The sequence below is a fragment of the Erpetoichthys calabaricus genome, chromosome 4 (genome assembly GCF_900747795.2).
Source record: "Erpetoichthys calabaricus chromosome 4, fErpCal1.3, whole genome shotgun sequence".
In the NCBI taxonomy this organism is placed as follows: Eukaryota; Metazoa; Chordata; class Cladistia; order Polypteriformes; family Polypteridae; genus Erpetoichthys; species Erpetoichthys calabaricus.
Window position 1 is genome coordinate 247,280,933 of NC_041397.2, and position 20,223 is coordinate 247,301,155.

The following is a 20,223-nucleotide window of genomic DNA, read 5'->3' on the forward strand; positions in this document are numbered from 1 at the left end:
TTTACAAATAATCCGATATTCTTTCAATTTTTTTTACTCATTAGGTACTGCTAAAACAGATCATTATCTAATTTGTGCTGAAAAAGCATAAACTACATTGCCCTCCTACATTCTAATGAGGGTTAATGTAGTAATCCATACTAAGCAATTTAATACTTGAAAAAAGGTTAATGAGAACAGTTGTGAAGTTTCTTTATTAAAGTTTTCATCCTTCTCTTGTGTTTGGTAATTTTTTTAAATTTAGTATTATACCTTATCTTCAGATTTTTATTCCTGTCTAAAGCAAACAATGTACAAACAACCTATTTATAATGTCTTCAAGAATAAACTGGAAATAAGAAATGGCACTTCATTTATGCTGCCAAAAAACTGTACCTGACAACCGTTCTAGGCAAATGTGACAATAAACTCAGATATTTGAAAAGAGACCCCACTTTACCCAATATGGAAGTACATTACATATTTAACCCAGATGCTGAACCTTCATTCTGTTTATGAGGTACCCCTTCTACTAAATAGGGATAAGAAGACACACTTCTTCTTACAATGATTGTGTTTTTGATTAAATTGTGTTTTACAGTATGGTATTACAAACTTTAAACTGAGTGAAACACATAAAAAAAGACTCACTCTGATTAATTGTTAAAACCTTTCTATATGGTCTTGTGCTTTGGTTTTCTTAACATTCACGTACTGGTTACACTTTATTTGATTGACACTAGTAAGAATCTTTCATTATAGCCCATGATATGATAAGCAATAAGTAAATAAATGAATGTTCAACTATTTATTTAAATAACACTTTTATCCAGCAACGATGTAATGTTGTCATATTTCAACAGCCAGGTTAAGTCATACAATGAAAAAATGGTGGAGATTTAATTGTCAGGTTTGAGGTTCATAGTCCATCAGTATGGCCACTAATTAATAAATGCACAATATACTTAAGATAACAAAGCACAAACTTACCTAAGTTATAAAGTGCTTCTGTGCATGAAGAATCATTTCGCAGCGCATCTTTATAAAACTCAGCTGCTTTTTCATAGTCTTGATTTACAAACACAATATTTCCTTTGTTAACAAGAGCAGCAGAATTATATCTGTCAGCAACTATGGCAAGATCAGCATATCGGTCAGCTTGTCCATAATCATTTTCCTATTTCAGAAAGTAGTATTTTAGTCAACAACTGTATTAAACACTCACCAACATGTTTATCAATTACAAAAATGTACATTATGATATTAAAATTGTATAAAACGAGTAAGTTTTTAAATAAAAAAGTAATTTATGAAATCAAATAGAAAAGCACAAACCAGTTTAGATGTGTTAAGGATTTATCAAGGGGAATACTCTTTGACTAGTCTTTAGGATTAAAATGATGTTAAATGCCATTTCTTAACTGCAGGGTCCGTGACACTGTTGACACAGAACTTCTAATATATTCTTGGTTGGTACCTTATTAGTATTTATACTATCTAGCAATATAATTTTTCGAAAGAAGTACGTCACAGAAGGGTGTTATTCTTAAAGTCTTTCATTATTATAACATAAAGATAAGATATATGCTAATAGAGACATGTTAACAATTTACAAATGACACTCAATAGCTAATAAAGAATACATTTTATAAAACTGTTCTTTTGATTTCTATATAATATACTGTATATTGTTTTATATGCACAGTACATTTAATGATATTTCATTATAAAAAAGAGAGACTGAAAATGAAAATGAAAAGCTACTTTGCCCTACTATAATGAATAATTTGTTATGTCTTAAAGTGAACTGATAAAAAGGACAAATATAGTAAAGGCACACAAAAAAGTCCTAAGACTGAATTGCAAAGTGTAAATCTTTTGTACCAAACATACCAGAAAATATAAAAAGGAAAGGTTGGTTGCAGCAGCACTTTTTACTCGGCTGTCCTTTTTCTCAAACATTTTCAGTGTTTCCACAGCCTGTAAATTAATACATAAATAACATCAATGTCTGTGATTTTTCAAAGCCAAACTGAAAATACAAAGAATTTCAGACATTGATTTCAACAAATTAATAATAACAGACTTCCGGTGTAAAGAGATTTCCAAAATTTATTTTTGAAATAACAAAATGTATTACTGTATCAGCACAATACACATTCATTTTTGCTAAATATTTTCATATTTCAATTTTAAGTTATTAGCTTCAAATACCTATTTTTATTTTTTTTTACTCCATATTTCAAATTAAACCTATTTGTTTCAATAGGGACAGTTTAAAGAAATATATTTGTTATTATTTTAACTTAAACACATATGGGCAAAGACTATGTATAATTCAAATATGTGTTGTAAGCTCATTTCACAAACCGTACTTTAAAATTTGCTTATAGCCTTTACAGACTCAAGAATATTATGAGTTATGACATAATTTCCTAATGCGAACACCAGTACTACACTATGGTTTATTGTATACTGATCTGCCTTTTGTGTTCTCTTATCATAAGGGTGTTTGTAAAAGCATTAAAATGTCTGTAATTAAGCCTTGAAGATGAAGGAAAAGTGCAACACAGAATCTTTTTTCATTCTTCTTCACTACTGTTAATGGTTTTGTGTGCTTGGACAGGGCTGACACTGAGCAAGCTCCTGTAATTCCTCATCATAACAATACTCCATGCTTAACATTCCCTCAACAAGAGTTTTAGAAATAGTACTACAGTACACTGGAGCACCTTCTCTCTTCTCCTTACTAGGTTTTCTTTTCCTATTTTTAACATAAATAAGTTTAAACTATGATGTAGGTGCCAATTCAACATCTGATTCATTCATTATATATTTTGAGTCCACAAAACAGGAAACTGTACATCAGCCATTTTCAAAATCTATATAAAATTATATTATGTTTCAAATATATTTCATATATTGAAATATGCAGTATGTAGTAGGTGTCCTTCTACCCAACAAGGTGGAGCAATACTTAATCAGGTTATATTTAAAAAGGCCCTACTTAAAAGCTTAGGTCAAAGAAAGATAAAGTCTACCCTTGAATTTTACATTGATTCCAAAATTCTTGGAATGTTACCACAACCAATGTAAAGGGCCATTAACATGCTGCAAGCAGGCATATCATGCACCATCATTGGCAAACACTGTGGATTAAATAGGTCCACTGTTTTGTGACCTTGCAAGATCTGCTCATCCTCGATTCACCACTTCAGAGCAGAACAAGCACCTTAGACTGGTCCATTTGAGAGAACACTTCAAACATGCCACCTATAGTGCTCCTGAAACTGTCAACAGATATATAATATCCACATCAGTAACAGGGCAGTGAGAGACAGGCTCTATTACAGCAATGCAACCTGTCAGAAGAATCTCTGCTCACACCTCATAGATGTCTGACTCTACAGCAGGACAATGTCTGTGGTCACAGCTATCGTGAGGAATACTGGTAAGCAGTGCTTTCTTGGCCTGCCTTCCCTCCCAACTTTAACCCCCACTGAGTGCCTTTGGGATGTCCTTGATCACAACATCTGGAAACCCCTACCTTCCAAACTTCATTAGACATTCAGCAGGAATGAGATAACATCCCACAAATGCAGATTCAAAGGCTCACTGGCTCTATGTGCCAGAGGTGTCCAGCAATGGCAGCTGAAAAATGTAGCCACACAAGTTACTGAAAGGCTGCAAGATGACTTTTGAAATTGTTTTCCTGTTGTCTTTGTTCTTGTAATATTTTGTTTTTTACTGTTATTCTCATTTGTTTATTGGAATTTCAGCAGGTAAGGATAGGGCTTGAGTTGTGTTACTTTTTCCATCACTATATATGTACTTTACGAGCTGAAAAAGCAAAAAATAATCAAGTATGATTATTGCAGAATGCATAAATTAGCAAAATCTAGGATATTCCCAAACATTTTGTGTTTCAAGTCACCTTTGTGCATCTTGATGTATTCAATTGGTGTTTCTTACCATTAACTAAAAAGGTGACCAAAACATATCTCTAAATGATTTATAAATAAAAAACAGAATGAATTCTAACAACAGTATTCATCTCCATTTATTCAGTATTTGGCATACATATGTATAATAAGCTTGAGCATTTAGTGCCAAGGCCAGCTTTTAAGAATGTAGTGTTTCTCACATGTCTTTCTCATGCGCCCTATGGTAAACTTTAGTTGAGCTGTTCAATGTATTTTACCCCAATAATGGCTTTTACTTTGCCACTCTCCCATTATGCCATGATTTGCTCAGCACCAAGGTGACTGGAATGGCATGCACACTTCTCCCATTTGAGCCTTTTGTAATTTCTGTAGGGTTGCCAGGAGCCAGTCAGAGACACATTTTCTTCTTCATCTTTTTATTATTGTCTTTATAGTGCAATGGAAGATATTCAGTTTCTAGAAAACTTGATCACCCTTCCTTGACTGAGGCTTTTCAAAAACCTCTGTTTTAGATTTGTCTTGCATGTTCCTTTGTAGTTTTTGTAAAGAACTAGGATATGTCAAATGTGAGCAATACATAGCCAAAATATGGACTCTGTTCAGATAATGTGACTTACAAACAGCAGTTGATTTAACTTAAAATTAGTTAGGTATATCACGTGAAAACATGTGAATATTTAAAAATAAGGGGAAAATAACTAATTCTGGAAACAATTAAAAAAAATATAATGTTGTTTTCACTTTAATATTGTAAAGATATTTGTGTTGATCAATGAAATAACAATCTTGATTAATTAGACTATGATGTCATGCCACAAAACAAAGAAATAATGAGAAAACATACAGACATACTTCAACTATATTAAAGAAAGATTAGTAAAAAGTTATTATAATGTTACACTTGTGTGCCATGATTGGACAGTGGTAAGTAATTCTTGTTTTAGCCGCAGTAATTATGGCTTCAATTTGGGACATGGCAGCCGATGGCTTGCTGTATGGCTCCTGCTTTAAGAAGTGGCACATTGATTACAGCCACTGTCTCACTGTCTATATGGAGCGCGCATATTTAGGGTGGCCACATTGCACAATACTTAGTACTGCAGCCACACGATTCTGTGTCCTGGCTTTGAATCCTGCACTTAGACATTTACATGAATAGCAACTTAAAAATAATGAATAACAAAAATTACAATATGAATATAAGAAACAGTACCTACCAATTTTTTATTTAGGTTTGATGTAAAATAAATAGGAATACTGTACCATATAGACCAGACGCAAAATTAAATTTGATATAATGCTTACCTTTTCAAACTGCAAGCAGAAGCAAATATAAAAAATAATTACATAAAAAGGACAGACAGTATGCTATGAAAGCAATGAAAGTGAAAGTAAAAGTAAATGAATAATAAAGCCAACAACAACAAAAGAGGACAAAAGTTCATTCATACAAGGTATAAAGAGTACAGCTTTCCAAAATACTAGTAAAAATGGTCATAAATTGCTGTTTATTTGGCACTAATTTCAGAACACCGTTAAAATCGGTCTAGCCAAACAAGGTTGTGTCAAAATGTCATTTTGAATTTACAAAAAATAACACACTTGCATTTGTGCATCTGTTGACTAGTCTTTTCTAATAAACAAAAAGTCAAACCCTTAGTGCCTCTTATGGATCCACTGTATCGTGGTCTGCTAAATGCCACACCCAATGAAAAACAGAATAATTATCAACAAGCACTCCATTAATCAGTCACAGGGGATGCACAAACCAGTGTGTTTCTTTGTGCCGGTCCCAAGCCCAGATAAATGGGGACGGTTACTTCAGGAAGGGCATCTGGTGTAAAATTTTGCCAAATCAATATGCGGACAACAATACAAATTTCCATACTGGATCAGTCGAGCCCCAGGTTAACGATGACTGCCACCAGTACTGTTAGCCAACAGGGTGGTAGAGGAAATTGGGCTACTGTTGGCTGAAGAAGAAGAAGAAGAGGGGGGACACGTGTCCAGAGGCAGGAGGAGAGGAGGAAAGTAAAGAGTGGAACTGAGGGTAGGAACTTTGAATGTTGGCAGTATGACTGGTAAGGGGAGAGAGTTAGCAGATATGATGGAGAGAAGGATGGTTGATATATTGTGCGTGCAAGAGACTAAATGGAAGGGGAGTAAGGCCAGGTGGATTGGAGGTGGATTCAAATTGTTCTATCATGGTGTGGATGGGAGGAGAAATGGAGTAGGTGCTATTCTGAAGGAACAGTAGGTCAAAGAGTGTCTTGGAGGTGAAAAGAGTGTCAGGCAGAGTAATGATTAAAAAGCTGGAAATTGGAGGTGTGATGATGAATGTTGTTAGTGCATATGTACCGCAAGTTGGGTGTGCAATGGGTGAGAAAGAAGATTTTTGGAGTGAGTTGGATGAAGTGATGAACAGTGTACCCAAGGGACAGAAAGTGGTGACTGGAGCGGATTTCAATGGCCATGTTGGTGAAGGGAACAGTGGAGATGAGGAGGTGATGGGTAGGTATGGTGTCAAGGAGAGGAATGAAGAAGGTCAGAGGATAGTGGATTTTGCCAAAAGGATGAACATGGCTGTGGTGAATATGTATTTTAAGAAGAGGGAGGAACATAGGGTTACATACAAGAGTGGAGGAGGATGTACACAGGTAGATTACATCCTATGCAGAAGAGCTGATCTGAAGGAGATTGAAGACTGCAAAGTGGTGGCAGGGGAAAGTGTAGTTAAGCAGAATAGGATGGTAGTCTGTAGGATGACGTTGGAGATCAAGAAGAGGAAGAGAGTGAGGGCAGAGCCAAGGATCAAATGGTGGAAGTTGAAAAAGGAAGACTGCAAGGTTGAGTTTAGGGAGGAGGTGAGACAGACACTGGGTGGCAGTGAAGAGTTACCAGACAGCTGGGAAACTACAGCAGATGTAGTAAGGGTGCTTGGCGTGACATCTGGAAAGAGGAAGGAGGAAAAGGAAACCTGTTGGTGGAATGAGGAAATACAGGAGAGTATACAGAGGAAGAGGATTGCAAAGAAGAAGTGGGATAGTCAGAAAGATGCAGAAAGTAGACAAGAGTACAAGGAGATAAGGTGGCGCAAGGTGAAGAGAGAGGTGGCGAAGGCTAAAGAAAAGGTGTATGATGAGTTGTATGAGAGGTTGGACACTAAGGAGGGAGAAAAGGACCTGTACTGATTGGCTAGACAGAGGGACCAAGCTGGGAAAGATGTGCAGCAGATTAGGGTGATTAAGGATAAAGATGGAAACATACCCACAAGCGAGGAGAGTGTGTTGAGCAGATGGAAAGAGTACTTTGAGAGGCTGATGAATGAAGAGAACGAGAGAGAGAAGGGGTTGGATGATATGGAGATAGTGAATCAGGAAGTGCAACGGATTAGCAAGGATGAAGTAAGGACAGCTATGAAGAGGATGAAGAATGGAAAGGCCGTTGGTCCAGATGACATACTTATGGAAGCATGGCGGTGTTTAGGAGAGATGGCAGTGGAGTTTTTAACCAGATTGTTTAATGGAATCTTGGAAAGAGAGAGGAGTGGAGAAGAAGTGTACTGGTGCCGATATTTAAGAATAAGGGGGATGTGTAGGTCTGCAGTAACTACAGAGGAATAAAATTGATGAGCCACAGCATGAAGTTATGGGAAAGAGTAGTGGAAGCTAGTTTAAGATGTGAGGTGATGATTAGTGAGCAGCAGTATGGTTCCATGCCAGGAAAGAGCACCACAGATGCAATGTTTGCTCTGAGGATGTTGATGGAGAAGTTTAGAGAAGGCCAGAAGGAGTTGCATTGCGTCTTTGTGGACCTGGAGAAAGCAAATGACAGGGTGCCTCGAGAGGAGCTGTGGTATTGTATGAGGAAATTGGGAGTGGCAGAGAAGTATGTAAGAGTTGTACAGGATATGTAAGAGGGAAGTGTGACAGTGGTGAGGTCTGTGGTAGGAGTGACGGATGCATTCAAGGTGGAGGTGGGATTACATTAGGTATTGGCTCTGAGCCCTTTCTTATTAGCAATGGCGATGGACAGGTTGAGAGACGAGATTAGACAGGAGTCCCTGTGGACTATGATGTTTGCTGATGACATTGTGATCTGTAGCGATAGTAGGGAGCAGGTTGAGGAGACCCTGGAGAGATGGAGATATGCTCAAGAGAGGAGAGGAATGAAGGTCAGTAGGAACAAGACAGAATACATGTGTGTAAATGAGAGGAAGGTCAGTGGAATGGTGAGGATGCAGGGAGTAGAGTTGGTGAAGGTGGATGAGTTTAAATACTTGGGATCAACAGTACACAGTAATGGGGATTGTGGAAGAGAGGTGAAAAAGAGAGTGCAGGCAGGGTGGAATGGGTGGAGAAGAGTGACAGGAGTAATTTGTGACAGACGGGTATCAGCAAGAGTGAAAGGGAAGGTCTATAGGACGGTAGCGAGACAAGCTATGTTATATGGGTTGGAGACAGTGGCACTGACCAGAAAGCAGGAGACAGAGCTGGAGGTAGCAGAGTTAAAGATGCTAAGATTTGCACCGAGTGTGACAAGGATGGATAGGATTAGAAATGAGTACATTAGAGGGTCAGCTCAAGTTGGATGGTTGGGAGACAAAGTCAGAGAGGCGACATTGCGTTGGTTTGGACATGTGCAGAGGAGAGATGCTAGGTATATTGTGAGAAGGATGCTAAGGATAGAGCTGCCAGGGAAAAGGAAAAGAGGAAGGCCTAAGAGAAGGTTTATGAATGTGGTGAGAAAGGACATGCAGGTGATGGGTGTAACAGAACAAGAGGCAGAGGACAGAAAGATATGGAAGAAGATGATCCGCTGTGGCAACCCGTAATGGGTGCAGCCAAAAGAAGAAGACGACTCCATTAATCAGTCCAGTTTATTAATGATTTACTCTTAAACAAGGAAAAAGGTTTTGGTTCTTTAATATGAATTAAGCAATACATTTACTACCCAACTGCTGTAAGGTTAACGATTTATTTTGAAGTTAACACTGAGAGAAACTGGAATGCAAGTGAACGTGACAGATCTCCTTTTAACAATATACTGCAACAAAGCTCAAGGCAAAAAAAATAAAATAGTGAAGGGTCAAAGCATACTAGCAGGAAGAAGAGTGTGTTAGTAGGATGGCATGTACAGATATCTTAAAGTCAAAAACTAAAATATGCTGTTTATGGAAGTATACAAACCCTTTGCACTGTAAGATATCTGTTGACAAATAGTTATATCTCTAGAAATGGTCTTCTTGAACATGTTAGCTTGCAATAAAAATACAGACTAGAACCAACTTTATGTCATCTGCAATCTAGCAAACCAGAAACATTTTAAAGAGTTTTAACACATTTATCAGTAAGGAACACAAAAGTATGGGAAGCGGAAGTGGACCATGTGGAATAATAAAAATATTTTAAATCAATATATTAAATAAGATTTGAACAAAGAATCTTGGACTGAGGACCTTTTGACCTATTTTTGTACTTAGTAATCATCAAGGCATTTTAGATTTGTTTATCTATCTGTGTGCATTTGGGTGGATGGAAAATATATTATTATGCAACCCAGCTGATGCTAAGAAAATATATATGTATATATATTTGCAAGTATAAGAGTTCTTTGTGTTAACCATATGAATGCATTAAGATTGTTAAAAGAGGGAAACCATTACCTGTATAATCATTTTATTTATAAGTATATTACTAGATTGTATTAATAGGCTATGGATTAATTGATTATTAATATGACTTACTTATACTAATAAGTGTATAAAGCTAAAAGGACAAACTTACAACATTTCTGTCAAACTGCTGACTCAGTCTGTGCTCAGGAACAGGCTTTTTCACTTCTTCTTAAGTTGTTTTGAACAAATGTGTTGTAATATTACTAAATTCCCCCAAAGAATTGTGTAACCTTATCCCATGACAAGCTGTCTCTGTACTTGGTTATAAAAATCAAGCACGCCCCCCGCAAGATGGGGCTATTATTGGTAAACTGTCAGTGACACAAAGCTGACAGGGGTTGCAATAGTTTCCTCTGCTCACCAAAGAATAAAGAAATTACTTTTTTTTATTCTACATCTGCTGTCTGCCTGCTGTTTACCTCGAACCTTCGTCCACAACCATAAGATTCAAGCAGAGGCAAAGCCCATTCCATTCAATTCCTGATCAAGGCAGACTATATTGTTCTATTAAGACCTTATAACCTTATATTCTGATGAAAGGCTGATTCATAATACATCATACTTCAGGGGAGGACTGCTGCAACACATTTTACTGTTACCCAAGTGTCCTTGGAGAGGGTTGCTGCCAGTGGAGCTATGATCAGTTATTAAAGTGACAGTAGATACTATATGAAATAGCTGCAATTCACCAGAGTACATGGTTTTGTTCTTCTGGTCAGCACATTTGCCAGAGCAAATTGTCAGACACAACCACAATAAAAATTATCTACAGGTCAGCTCAGGTTCCTTGATACAGCTCTAATGATCATACTCAAGTTAGACATTGTGTTGATATTGGAATTAACACTTGGTTGCAATGATCAGAAGAAAGGCTGCAGTCCAAGAAAGAAGGGCTAGATATAAGGAACCTTGTGAACCAGTGTCACAAAAATAAACTAGTGAATATGCATCATATTCCACTTTGCGTTGTGCACTTTTTTCTTACATTTCTTTATTCTTGATGTTAGAACATGAATGCTATACCAGTTTAATTCACTGGTTAGACTGGGTTCATCATACACTGAGGGAAATGGCACTCTTGCAAAAATCCATAATTAGCTGTATGGCTCTCAATAACCAAGATGCCTTTTGACAGTATTTTTTCTCAGGTTATTGTTAAAGTTATATAGTACCCAGGGCATCTGTAACAAAGTCTGAAGGAGCCCATTATACTTTTTCAAAATTGTTTATACAACTTGGGTAAAACATTTCCGATTAAAATTCATTAATTCATTTACTTCACTTTTCCTGGTGATACTTGTGATATCAGCATGCTGAACTGGGCTCACCAGACCTCAATATCCCCAGTAATTGCTTTTAGCTCTTTTCTGTCAGCCACAAGCATAAAGGGACAAATTGTTCTTCACAAAATTGCATGGAGAATTTCCTGTCAATTTCCTGAATTTCTAATGCCGGTATTATGTCCCCCAACTTTTGTCTATTTGAGAGCTGCACAAAAAGACAAGATGGAACTGATCACACTGTCTATACCCAGGACAGTTTAGAGATATACTTCTATCCAGCATGTCCTGGGTCTTCTCATGGGTCTTCTACCCAAAACACCTCAACTAGCTTCTCTTGATCTGGAGAGCAGGGGTTCTTATTTACCTAAAGGGAAAAAGCCCACTTTGTGGGTTCAAAACCTTGGCAGAGGAGCTGAGACACACTTTTGTTGGAGTCCAACAGTCATGCTGAATGGTATTGATTTAATAACAAGCATGAAAACACAACTATCGATAAATATAGGGACTAAATGGAACCAAGCAGCAACTCTGGAACCTTTTCTCTTGAATCACGGTCCACATAACGTCATGGGTTTCAATGACCTAAGCTTTTACAAGTCTGCAAAGCACATGGTAGACAGGCTTTGCAAATTTCCATGATTCCTCAAGTATTTTGAAATGACAAAGAGATGGTCCATTGTTTCCATGGCCAGAAATTTACAGTATTCCACCTGAACCTCGGGTTGAAATGTCAGATGGGAATCTTCAAACCAGTACACCAGGGAAGGCTTTTGCAGGGAGGCTGAGGAAAGTTCTTTCTCTTTGAATTGAACACACTCAAGTTTCTCTTTTATTAAAATAGAGACCAGACTCAAAGTCTGCCAGTCCAATGGCTCTTTCCCTGTCTTCACTCAGCAACATGTTGGTCAGATTTACAATTAAAAATTCCACTGTAGTCTTTATACAGATGACTGTACCACAACTACTACTTAACTGAAGAGGCATATTAGCCAAAAAATAACCACAATATTTAGTGCTCTCAGTATTTTGAGTTGGATGTCATGCAGCCCTGCAGACTTGCTACTACAGAGCTTTTTAAACACTGCAGTGACCTCAGCCAGACAAATGGACCTAACACAATCTTTACTGCCCATTTCGGACTTCCAGGTCGGTCCAGTGAATGCTCCATCCATCTGAGTCAGCCCAGAACAAACTGGTGAGCAATTGACAACTCAGTACTTCTTTTTACTCAGGTGTCCAACCCATATGGCCTTACATCAGATGACACAACTACAAAGTTGATCATTGACCTTTGGCCAAAAAAGTCTTTGGGACCAGGATCATTTACTGTATGCATAACAATGCATTTAAACATAGTTTTTACAGACAAGCTATGACTAGCACAGAAATCCAGTAACAATTCATCACTCACATCACACCCCTCCACATATTTATACCATTCTCCATGCGAGCATTTAAGCTTTCCAATAAAAACAGATTTAGTACATGGTACTCATTCAAACAATGAAACCAATTTTTCCAAAAACAAGGAGCTCCATATAACTGTTTTGGGCTAAGCCCATCTAGGCTACATAGTTCATATGGCCATGAGACATTCACCAGAAAACCATACTCCCAGGCCGGCTACAGGAATATTGTCCATTATCCTGGCTCAAGGTGAGGCTCTCATTGATTTAATTAGAATATTAATGAAGAGTAACTAAGAATTGTTCTCTCTCTGGTCTCAACACACCAATTTGACACCAGTAACCATAATAGGAGAGCATATTTCCAGAAAGCATTAGTCTAAGGATCACTGCATCCGTGTGTAACATTCAAAAGGCTATTCCTCTAAAAACTATGTAGCTCTATGGATGATTAAGGCAATCTTGCTCCCCCAAGAGCCTCCATGACATCACAGTGACAGAGATTTGGAATCATTCATGATTTTTTTTCTTTAATTTTTTGTAAAAGACTGCAAAACATTTTTGTCACCAACCTTACTGAAATCTCTCTGTCTCAGGTAAGTAATAGCTTTGTTAATTTCCAGGTCATTCGCCAGTTCTGTATACTGAGAGGTTTTTACCATATCAACACACCTGAAAAAAAATTAAAGTTTACATTTTAAAAACAAATGACAATGATTGAAATGTCTTCATTACAGTTGACAGAGATCTCACTGCTAATCACCATGACTAGGTTTATGGTGACATTCATTACTAGAAAAATAGTTCATAAGTTCTCAAAGAAATAACTGATATTGTATTTAAGGATGCAAAACTGAGATATACAAGAAAAAATGCACAAATTAATTACCAAAAATAAAAATTATTTATCTTTATTTCTTACTTACCAGTCGAATCCTGCAGCAAAGGATGTTTCTATTGCTGGTGCAATTAACTTAGCTGAGGTCATAATGAATTTTTCTGCCAAAGATTGTCTGTAGGCAAAATTACAAAAAGAAAATATTTGAAAATATAAAAAATGACTAATCATGATTATCTACAAATTGTGATAATTTTATACATTTTTTTTAAATATAAAATTATATAAGAAAAATGAAATTGTAATCTTTGTAGCACAGATGCAAATGGTTGCATGATTTTAGTAGAAAGATTTGGAACTAACTACTGGCAGCTTAATTTATTGGTCACAAATTAGAAAAAAAGGAGAAGAAGGAGCGTTAAGCACATGGGCCAAAAACAATAGTATCACAATATACCAAACCTCATGATACAGGAGTAAAGGTTATGTGCTGTGTACATCCATGTAAAATGTTTGTATGTTATCTTTCTGTATTCAAGTAGCCATTTCTTTTTTCTTTTTTTTTTTTACATTTTGCAGTAACAGATAAGTTCATTACTGTGTTAAAAGGCTTTACTAAATCCCACACATAACAATATTCATCCCAGAAGATAAAAAAAAACATTTTAAGTATATTTAAACTTCACAAAAGTTTTGAGAATTTCAAGTATCAATACCAGTAACTACACTGTAGAAATACACAAGCTAATTATACCCAAAAGTAAAACAAAAAGAATGTATCATTTACATTTTCACACAAAAAAGGCCATAATAATCTAATGTAAAATTTAGTCAATCAACTAAGTAGCATTTGTAGTATTGCTGGCAATGCTAGAAGGATATGAATTAAATGAATTTACACCAGAAAAAAATTTAAATTAATTTTTATTTCTTAAAACAAAAAAGTACATACAGTATCTTGTAAGCATTATAACACGTATTTAAATGTGACCCACTAATAGGACAAGAAATTATCTGTATTTCATGAATGAAACAAAGAAAAGCAGCAAGTTGACATCAGAAATGCAGTTGCTAATTTAATGATTAGTAGAAGGCAAAACAATTCGAAAAAAACAAAAAAACAGAAAGTAAAGTTTAAGTATAATCAAAATCAGAGTGTTGACTTTGGTTTGGAATGAGCAAAACCATATAAAGACACAAAACATGCACTAATCTTAGATTTAACTAGGAAAGAATCTTAAAAACCACACAGGGCAATAGTGCAGAGTTAACAGTGCTGTTGCTTTAGAATTTTAACACATACTTCTCTCGTTCCATTTGCCGAAGCTGGTCGTTCTTAATAGCTTCAATTACTAAATTTGTATGTGGATCATCCTGTACAAATGAACAACACAGTTAACAATCATTTGTTTGTCTTAAATTATATACAAATTATATCAGCTAACCTTTGCAAGAACTACATAAATCTAATAGTGTTTACCATGAAAATACTATATATTTGTTTTCATTCATCCATACCAATAATTTGGCATTTTGTTTTATTATGTGAATATTTCTGAATATTCCATTTTTAATACAAAATATTCATTGTGTGCTGAATGTCAGTAAATACAGATGTACCTAAACTAACTGAGTAAATATTGAACTGTGCAATTTGAAACAAAAAGACTTATTAAAAATTCATTAACTTTAAATCACACCATACTGCTAGTATTTTAAGATCGGTCTCTGCAAGCTTGTATAGCAGAATACAAACAAAGAATACCCACTTCTCTTACTCTAATTGCTCCATTTCTACCAAATTTTTTTTTTAACTTCAAAATGAACTGCAAACTTAATTACAGACTTCTGTTCACCATTTACCCTTGTTAAGACCCCCTTAATTTAGTAATTCATTTCAATTCTAAACACCTCTTGATATGTAAAAAGGACTAAGCCTCACTTTTAAATGAAATATTAGTAACCATTACTAGAAAAAAGTCTCCATTAGCATAACTATTGATTTTATTTTTACACAAGCAAAATCAAAGACAAGATACTTCTTATATTGTGCAATGATAGCAGAGCAGTTTAATATGGATCTAGCAAACAGAAGCTACGTGTTCAAATCATGCATGGCCAGTGTAGAGAAAACTTTTAAAGCACCATTCACAGATTTACTATGATTGACTTATCTGCATTAAGACCACAGTATGCAGAAATTTTACAACTGCATGCACTCTGTTTGAAATATATTTATTATCTATTATATTTATTTATATAATTTTTGCTCTGTTTTGCTTCACATGCACCTAATGGCTCTGTTAACTGGAAAATACATTGGTTTGAAATATGTTGCACTTATTTATTAACAAAACAGCTTCTCAGATAACAAGAAGTTCAAGCATTTCACATTACCATAGTCAACAGCACATAAACTCGTAAATTAAGTAAAATTCAAAATCAGGTACTGCACTGAGAATTGTCATTTTCCAGAGGAAAGGCTTACACTTTTTACAAAACAGACGTCCACTGCCTATGCCCTTTACAATCTGGAGATACTCAATTTTCTCATTTAACTTATTTAAAATCTGAATTATTCAGATGTAAACTATACAAAATTATACATATAACAGGAGATGAGTCAGTTCTTCAAGCTCATTTATATAACTAACTGCATGATTGTGAAAATAATTAATTTGAGACATTTAAAAAAAAATCACTATGTCAACTAGATCTTCCTTTTAAGAATCCTGAAAAACCAGATTAGGGACCCAGTATCCTTTTTCTGCCATTACCTAAAGAATTAAAATCCCTCAGCCTGTTAAAGTAGGTATTTACAATTACTGTGTTTTTACTTGAATATCAGACACCCCCAGTAGTTTTATTCAGATCCAGAAAGTGTGCTATAGTAGCTTCTTAACACTTCCAATAATAGGAAACCTAGGAGTGAACAATCCACAACAGCCGACAACAAAAAATTGTTTGGCCGAAACAGCAAATTAGAAAAAAGTATTAGATAGATAGATAGATAGATAGATAGATAGATAGATAGATAGATAGATAGATAGATAGATAGATAGATACTCTTTTACATAAATTTTTTTTTCAGACAATTATTAAAATTGTATGAAATATGAATTTACTCACATTGGCTGGAATGTATTTGTCCTCTTCACCAATACCAAGATCAACAGAGATCAACTTCTGGAATGCTTTCTTCATATTTTCACGATCTCCAATTGCAAAATAACACAGAATGAGATTGAAAGCAGTCTTTATGTTTGGGCTGTCACTCATAATTTGATCAAATGAAGTAATTGCATCTGAATACTGTCCCATTTTAATGAAAACTATTCCAATGTTCTGCATTATTTTAATACTGTAAAATAAAAGAAATAAATTAAATATATACATATATACACACATATATAAATAAACAAATAATAAATATATACACACACAAACAGTATATACTGTATCTCAATGTAAAATTGGAATTAACACTAGAATTACCAAAGCCAACAGTATATACTGTATCTCAATGTAAAATTGGAATTAACACTAGAATTACCAAAGCCTACAAAAAAAACAACAACAAAAAAAAAAACACTCGTAAACCTGGCCCACCTTAAATCCATTCGCACCTCTCCGTCAGCGTCTTTTGTCTTGTAAATGTGTTGATAGATAATTAAAAGAAAACTAAAAGATCAGGCTGTGCAGAGCTTGCATGTTGTACCTGTGCCTTTATTGGTTTTCTCTCATGCATTTTTTTTTCCTTCAACATTCTAAAGATATGTGGATTAAATCTGATGTGAATGAATTTGAACTTTTTTGCTTGAATGCTTTATGGTATAGGGCAACAAGTCAAACAGTGCACACCAGCCAAATCAAACCATTCCTAGCATAAAGTATGATGGTGTTAGAATCAACTTATGGTGATGCTTTTCTGTAATAGTGACTGGCCATTTGGTCAAGACTGACAAGAAAAATGAATTGTGTGCAATGCAAAGAAGTACTTAATGAAGAACCTTGCCGGTCTCTTGTAAAACTGAAAGTGGTAAAGAATCGTGAGTGAGCAATATAGATGTCCTTAAGTGGCTCCCTCAGAACCCAGCCACAGGGGATGCACAAACCAGTGTGTTTCTTCGTGCTGGTCCCAAGCCCGGATAAATGGGGAGGGTTACATCAGGAAGGGCATCCGGTGTAAAATTTTGCCAAATCAATATGCGAACAACAATACAAATTTCCATAACAGATCGGTGGAGCCCCGGGTTAACAACGACCACCACCAGTACTATTATAACTGGGCTACTGTTGGCCGAAGAAGAAGAAGAAGGAGAAGAAGACGGGGGAGACATGTCCAGAGGCAGGAGGAGAGTAAAGAGAGTGGAACCGAGGGTAGGAACTTTGAATGTTGGCAGTCTGACTGGTAAGGGGAGAGAGTTAGCAGATATGATGGAGAGAAGGAAGGTTGATATATTGTGCGTGCAAGAGATTAAATGGAAGGGGAGTAAGGCCAGGTGGATTGGAGGTGGATTCAAATTGTTCTATCATGGTGTGGAAGGGTGGAGAAATGGGGTAGGAGTTATTCTGAAGGAACAATATGTCAAGAGTGTTTTGGAGGTGAAAAGAGTGTCAGGCAGAGTAATGATTATGAAGCTGGAAATCGGAGGTGTGATGATGAATGTTGTTAGTGCATATGCACCGCATGTTGGGTGTGCAATGGGTGAGAAAGAAGATTTTTGGAGTGAGTTGGATGAAGTGATGAACAGTGTAGCCAAGGGACAGAAAGTGGTGGTTGGCGCGGATTTCAATGGGCATGTTGGTGAAGGGAACAGTGGAGACGAGGAGGTGAGGGGTAGGTATGGTGTCAAGGAGAAGAATGAAGAAGGTCAGAGGATAGTGGATTTTGCCAAAAGGATGGACATGGGTGTGATGAATACGTATTTTAAGAAGAGGGAGGAACATAGGGTGACATACAAGAGTGGAGGAAGATGCACACAGGTAGATTACATCCTATGCAGAAGAGTTGATCTGAAGGAGATTGAAGACTGCAAAGTGGTGGCAGGGGAAAGTGTAGTTAAGCAGCATAGGATGGTGGTCTGTAGGATGACGTTGGAGATCAAGAAGAGGAAGAGAGTAAGGGCAGAGCCAAGGATCAAATGGTGGAAGTTGAAAAAGGAAGACTACAAGGTTGAGTTTAGGGAGGAGGTGAGACAGGCACTGGGTGGCAGTGAAGAGTTACCAGACAGTTGGGAAACTACAGGTGCTTGGCGTGACATCTGGAAAGAGGAAGGAGGAAAAGGAAACCTGGTGGTGGAATGGGGAAATACAGGAGAGTATACAGAGGAAGAGGATGGCAAAGAAGAAGTGGGATAGTCAGAGAGATGCAGAAAGTAGACAAGAGTACAAGGAGATAAGGCGCAAGGTGAAGAGAGAGGTGGCGAAGGCCAAGGAAAAGGTGTATGATGAGTTGTATGAGAGGTTGGACACTAAGGAGGGAATAAAGGACCTGTACCGATTGGCTAGACAGAGGGACTGAGCTGGGAAAGATGTGCAGCAGATTAGGGTGATTAAGGATAAAGATGGAAACGTACTCACAAGCGAGGAGAGTGTGTTGAGCAGATGAAAAGAGTACTTTGAGAGGCTGATGAATGAAGAGAACGAGAGAGAGAAGAGGTTGGATAATGTGGAGATAGTGAATCAGGAAGTGCAACGGATTAGCAAGGAAGAAGTAAGGACAGCTATGAAGAGGATGTAAAATGGAAAGGCCGTTGGTCCAGATGACATACCTATGGAAGCATGGAGGTGTTTAGGAGAGATGGAAGTGGAGTTTTTAACCAGATTGTTTAATGGAATCTTGGAAAGTGAGAGGATGCCTGAGGAGTAGAGAAGAAGTGTATTGGTGCCGATATTTAAAAAGTAAGGGGGATGTGCAGGACTGCAGTAACTACAGGGGAATAAAATTGATGAGCCACAGTAAGAAGTTATGGGAAAGAGTAGTGGAAGCTAGGTTAAGAAGTGAGGTGATGATTAGTGAGCAGCAGTATGGTTTCATACCAAGAAAGAGAACCACAGATGCAATGTTTGCTCTGAGGATGTTGATAGAGAAGTTTAGAGAAGGCCAGAAGGAGTTGCATTGTCTTTGTGGTCTTTGTGGACCTGGAGAAAGCATATGAAAGGGTGCCTTGAGAGGAGCTGTGGTATTGTATGAGGAAGTCAGGAGTGGCATAAAAGTACGTAAGAGTTGTACAGGATATGTACAAGGGAAGTGTGACAGTGGTGAGGTCTGCGGTAGGAGTGACGGATGCATTCAACGTGGAGGTGGGATTACATCAGGGATCGGCTCTAAGCCCTTTCTTATTTGCAATGGTGATGGACAGGTTGACAGACGAGATTAGACAGGAGTCCCTGTGGACTATGATGTTTCCTGATGACACTGTGATCTGTAGCTATAGTACGGAGCAGATTGAAGAGACCTGGAGAGGTGGAGATATGCTCTAGAGAGAAGAGGAATGAAGGTCAGTAGGAACAAGACAGAATACATGTGTGTAAATGAGAGGGAGGTCAGTGGAATGGTGAGGATGCAGGGAGTAGAGTTAGCGAAGGTGCATGAGTTTAAATACTTGGAATCAACAGTACAGAGTAATGGGGATTGTGGAAGAGAGGTAAAAAAAGAGAGTTCAGGCAGGGTGGAATGGGTGGGGAAGAGTGTCAGGAGTAATTTGTGACAGACAGGTATCAGCAAGAGTGAAAGGGAAGGTCTACAAGATGGTAGTGAGACCAGCTATGTTATATGGGTTGGAGACGGTGGCACTGACCAGAAAGCAGGAGACTGAGCTGGAGGTAGCAGAGTTAAAGATGCTAAGATTTGCACTGGGTGTGACGAGGATGGATAGGATTAGAAATGAGTACATTAGAGGGTCAGCTCAAATTGGACGGTTAGAAGACAAAGTCAGAGAGGCGAGATTGCGTTGGTTTGGACATGTTCAGATCAGAGATGCTGGGTATATTGGGAGAAGGATGCTAAGGATAGAACCGCCAGGGAAGAGGAAAAGAGGAAGGCCTAAGCAAAGGTTTATGGATGTGGTGAAAGAGGACATGCAGGTGATGG

The 20,223-nt window shown here is 37.1% G+C and overlaps 1 protein-coding gene across 2 annotated transcripts in view; it reads right to left on the reverse strand.

Moving 5' to 3' along the window:
* Positions 1-20,223, reverse strand: part of ift88 (intraflagellar transport 88 homolog) — a 55,790-nt gene that overhangs the window by 17,538 nt on the left and 18,029 nt on the right. For both annotated transcript variants that reach the window (XM_028800562.2, XM_028800561.2), the window contains exons 13-18: positions 16,257-16,488; positions 14,431-14,501; positions 13,216-13,302; positions 12,862-12,961; positions 1,873-1,959; positions 970-1,156 (exon numbers count right to left, since the gene is read on the reverse strand). In XM_028800562.2, the coding sequence (XP_028656395.1) occupies positions 970-1,156; positions 1,873-1,959; positions 12,862-12,961; positions 13,216-13,302; positions 14,431-14,501; positions 16,257-16,488 (764 nt within the window). The remainder of the gene's footprint in view (positions 1-969; positions 1,157-1,872; positions 1,960-12,861; positions 12,962-13,215; positions 13,303-14,430; positions 14,502-16,256; positions 16,489-20,223) is intronic.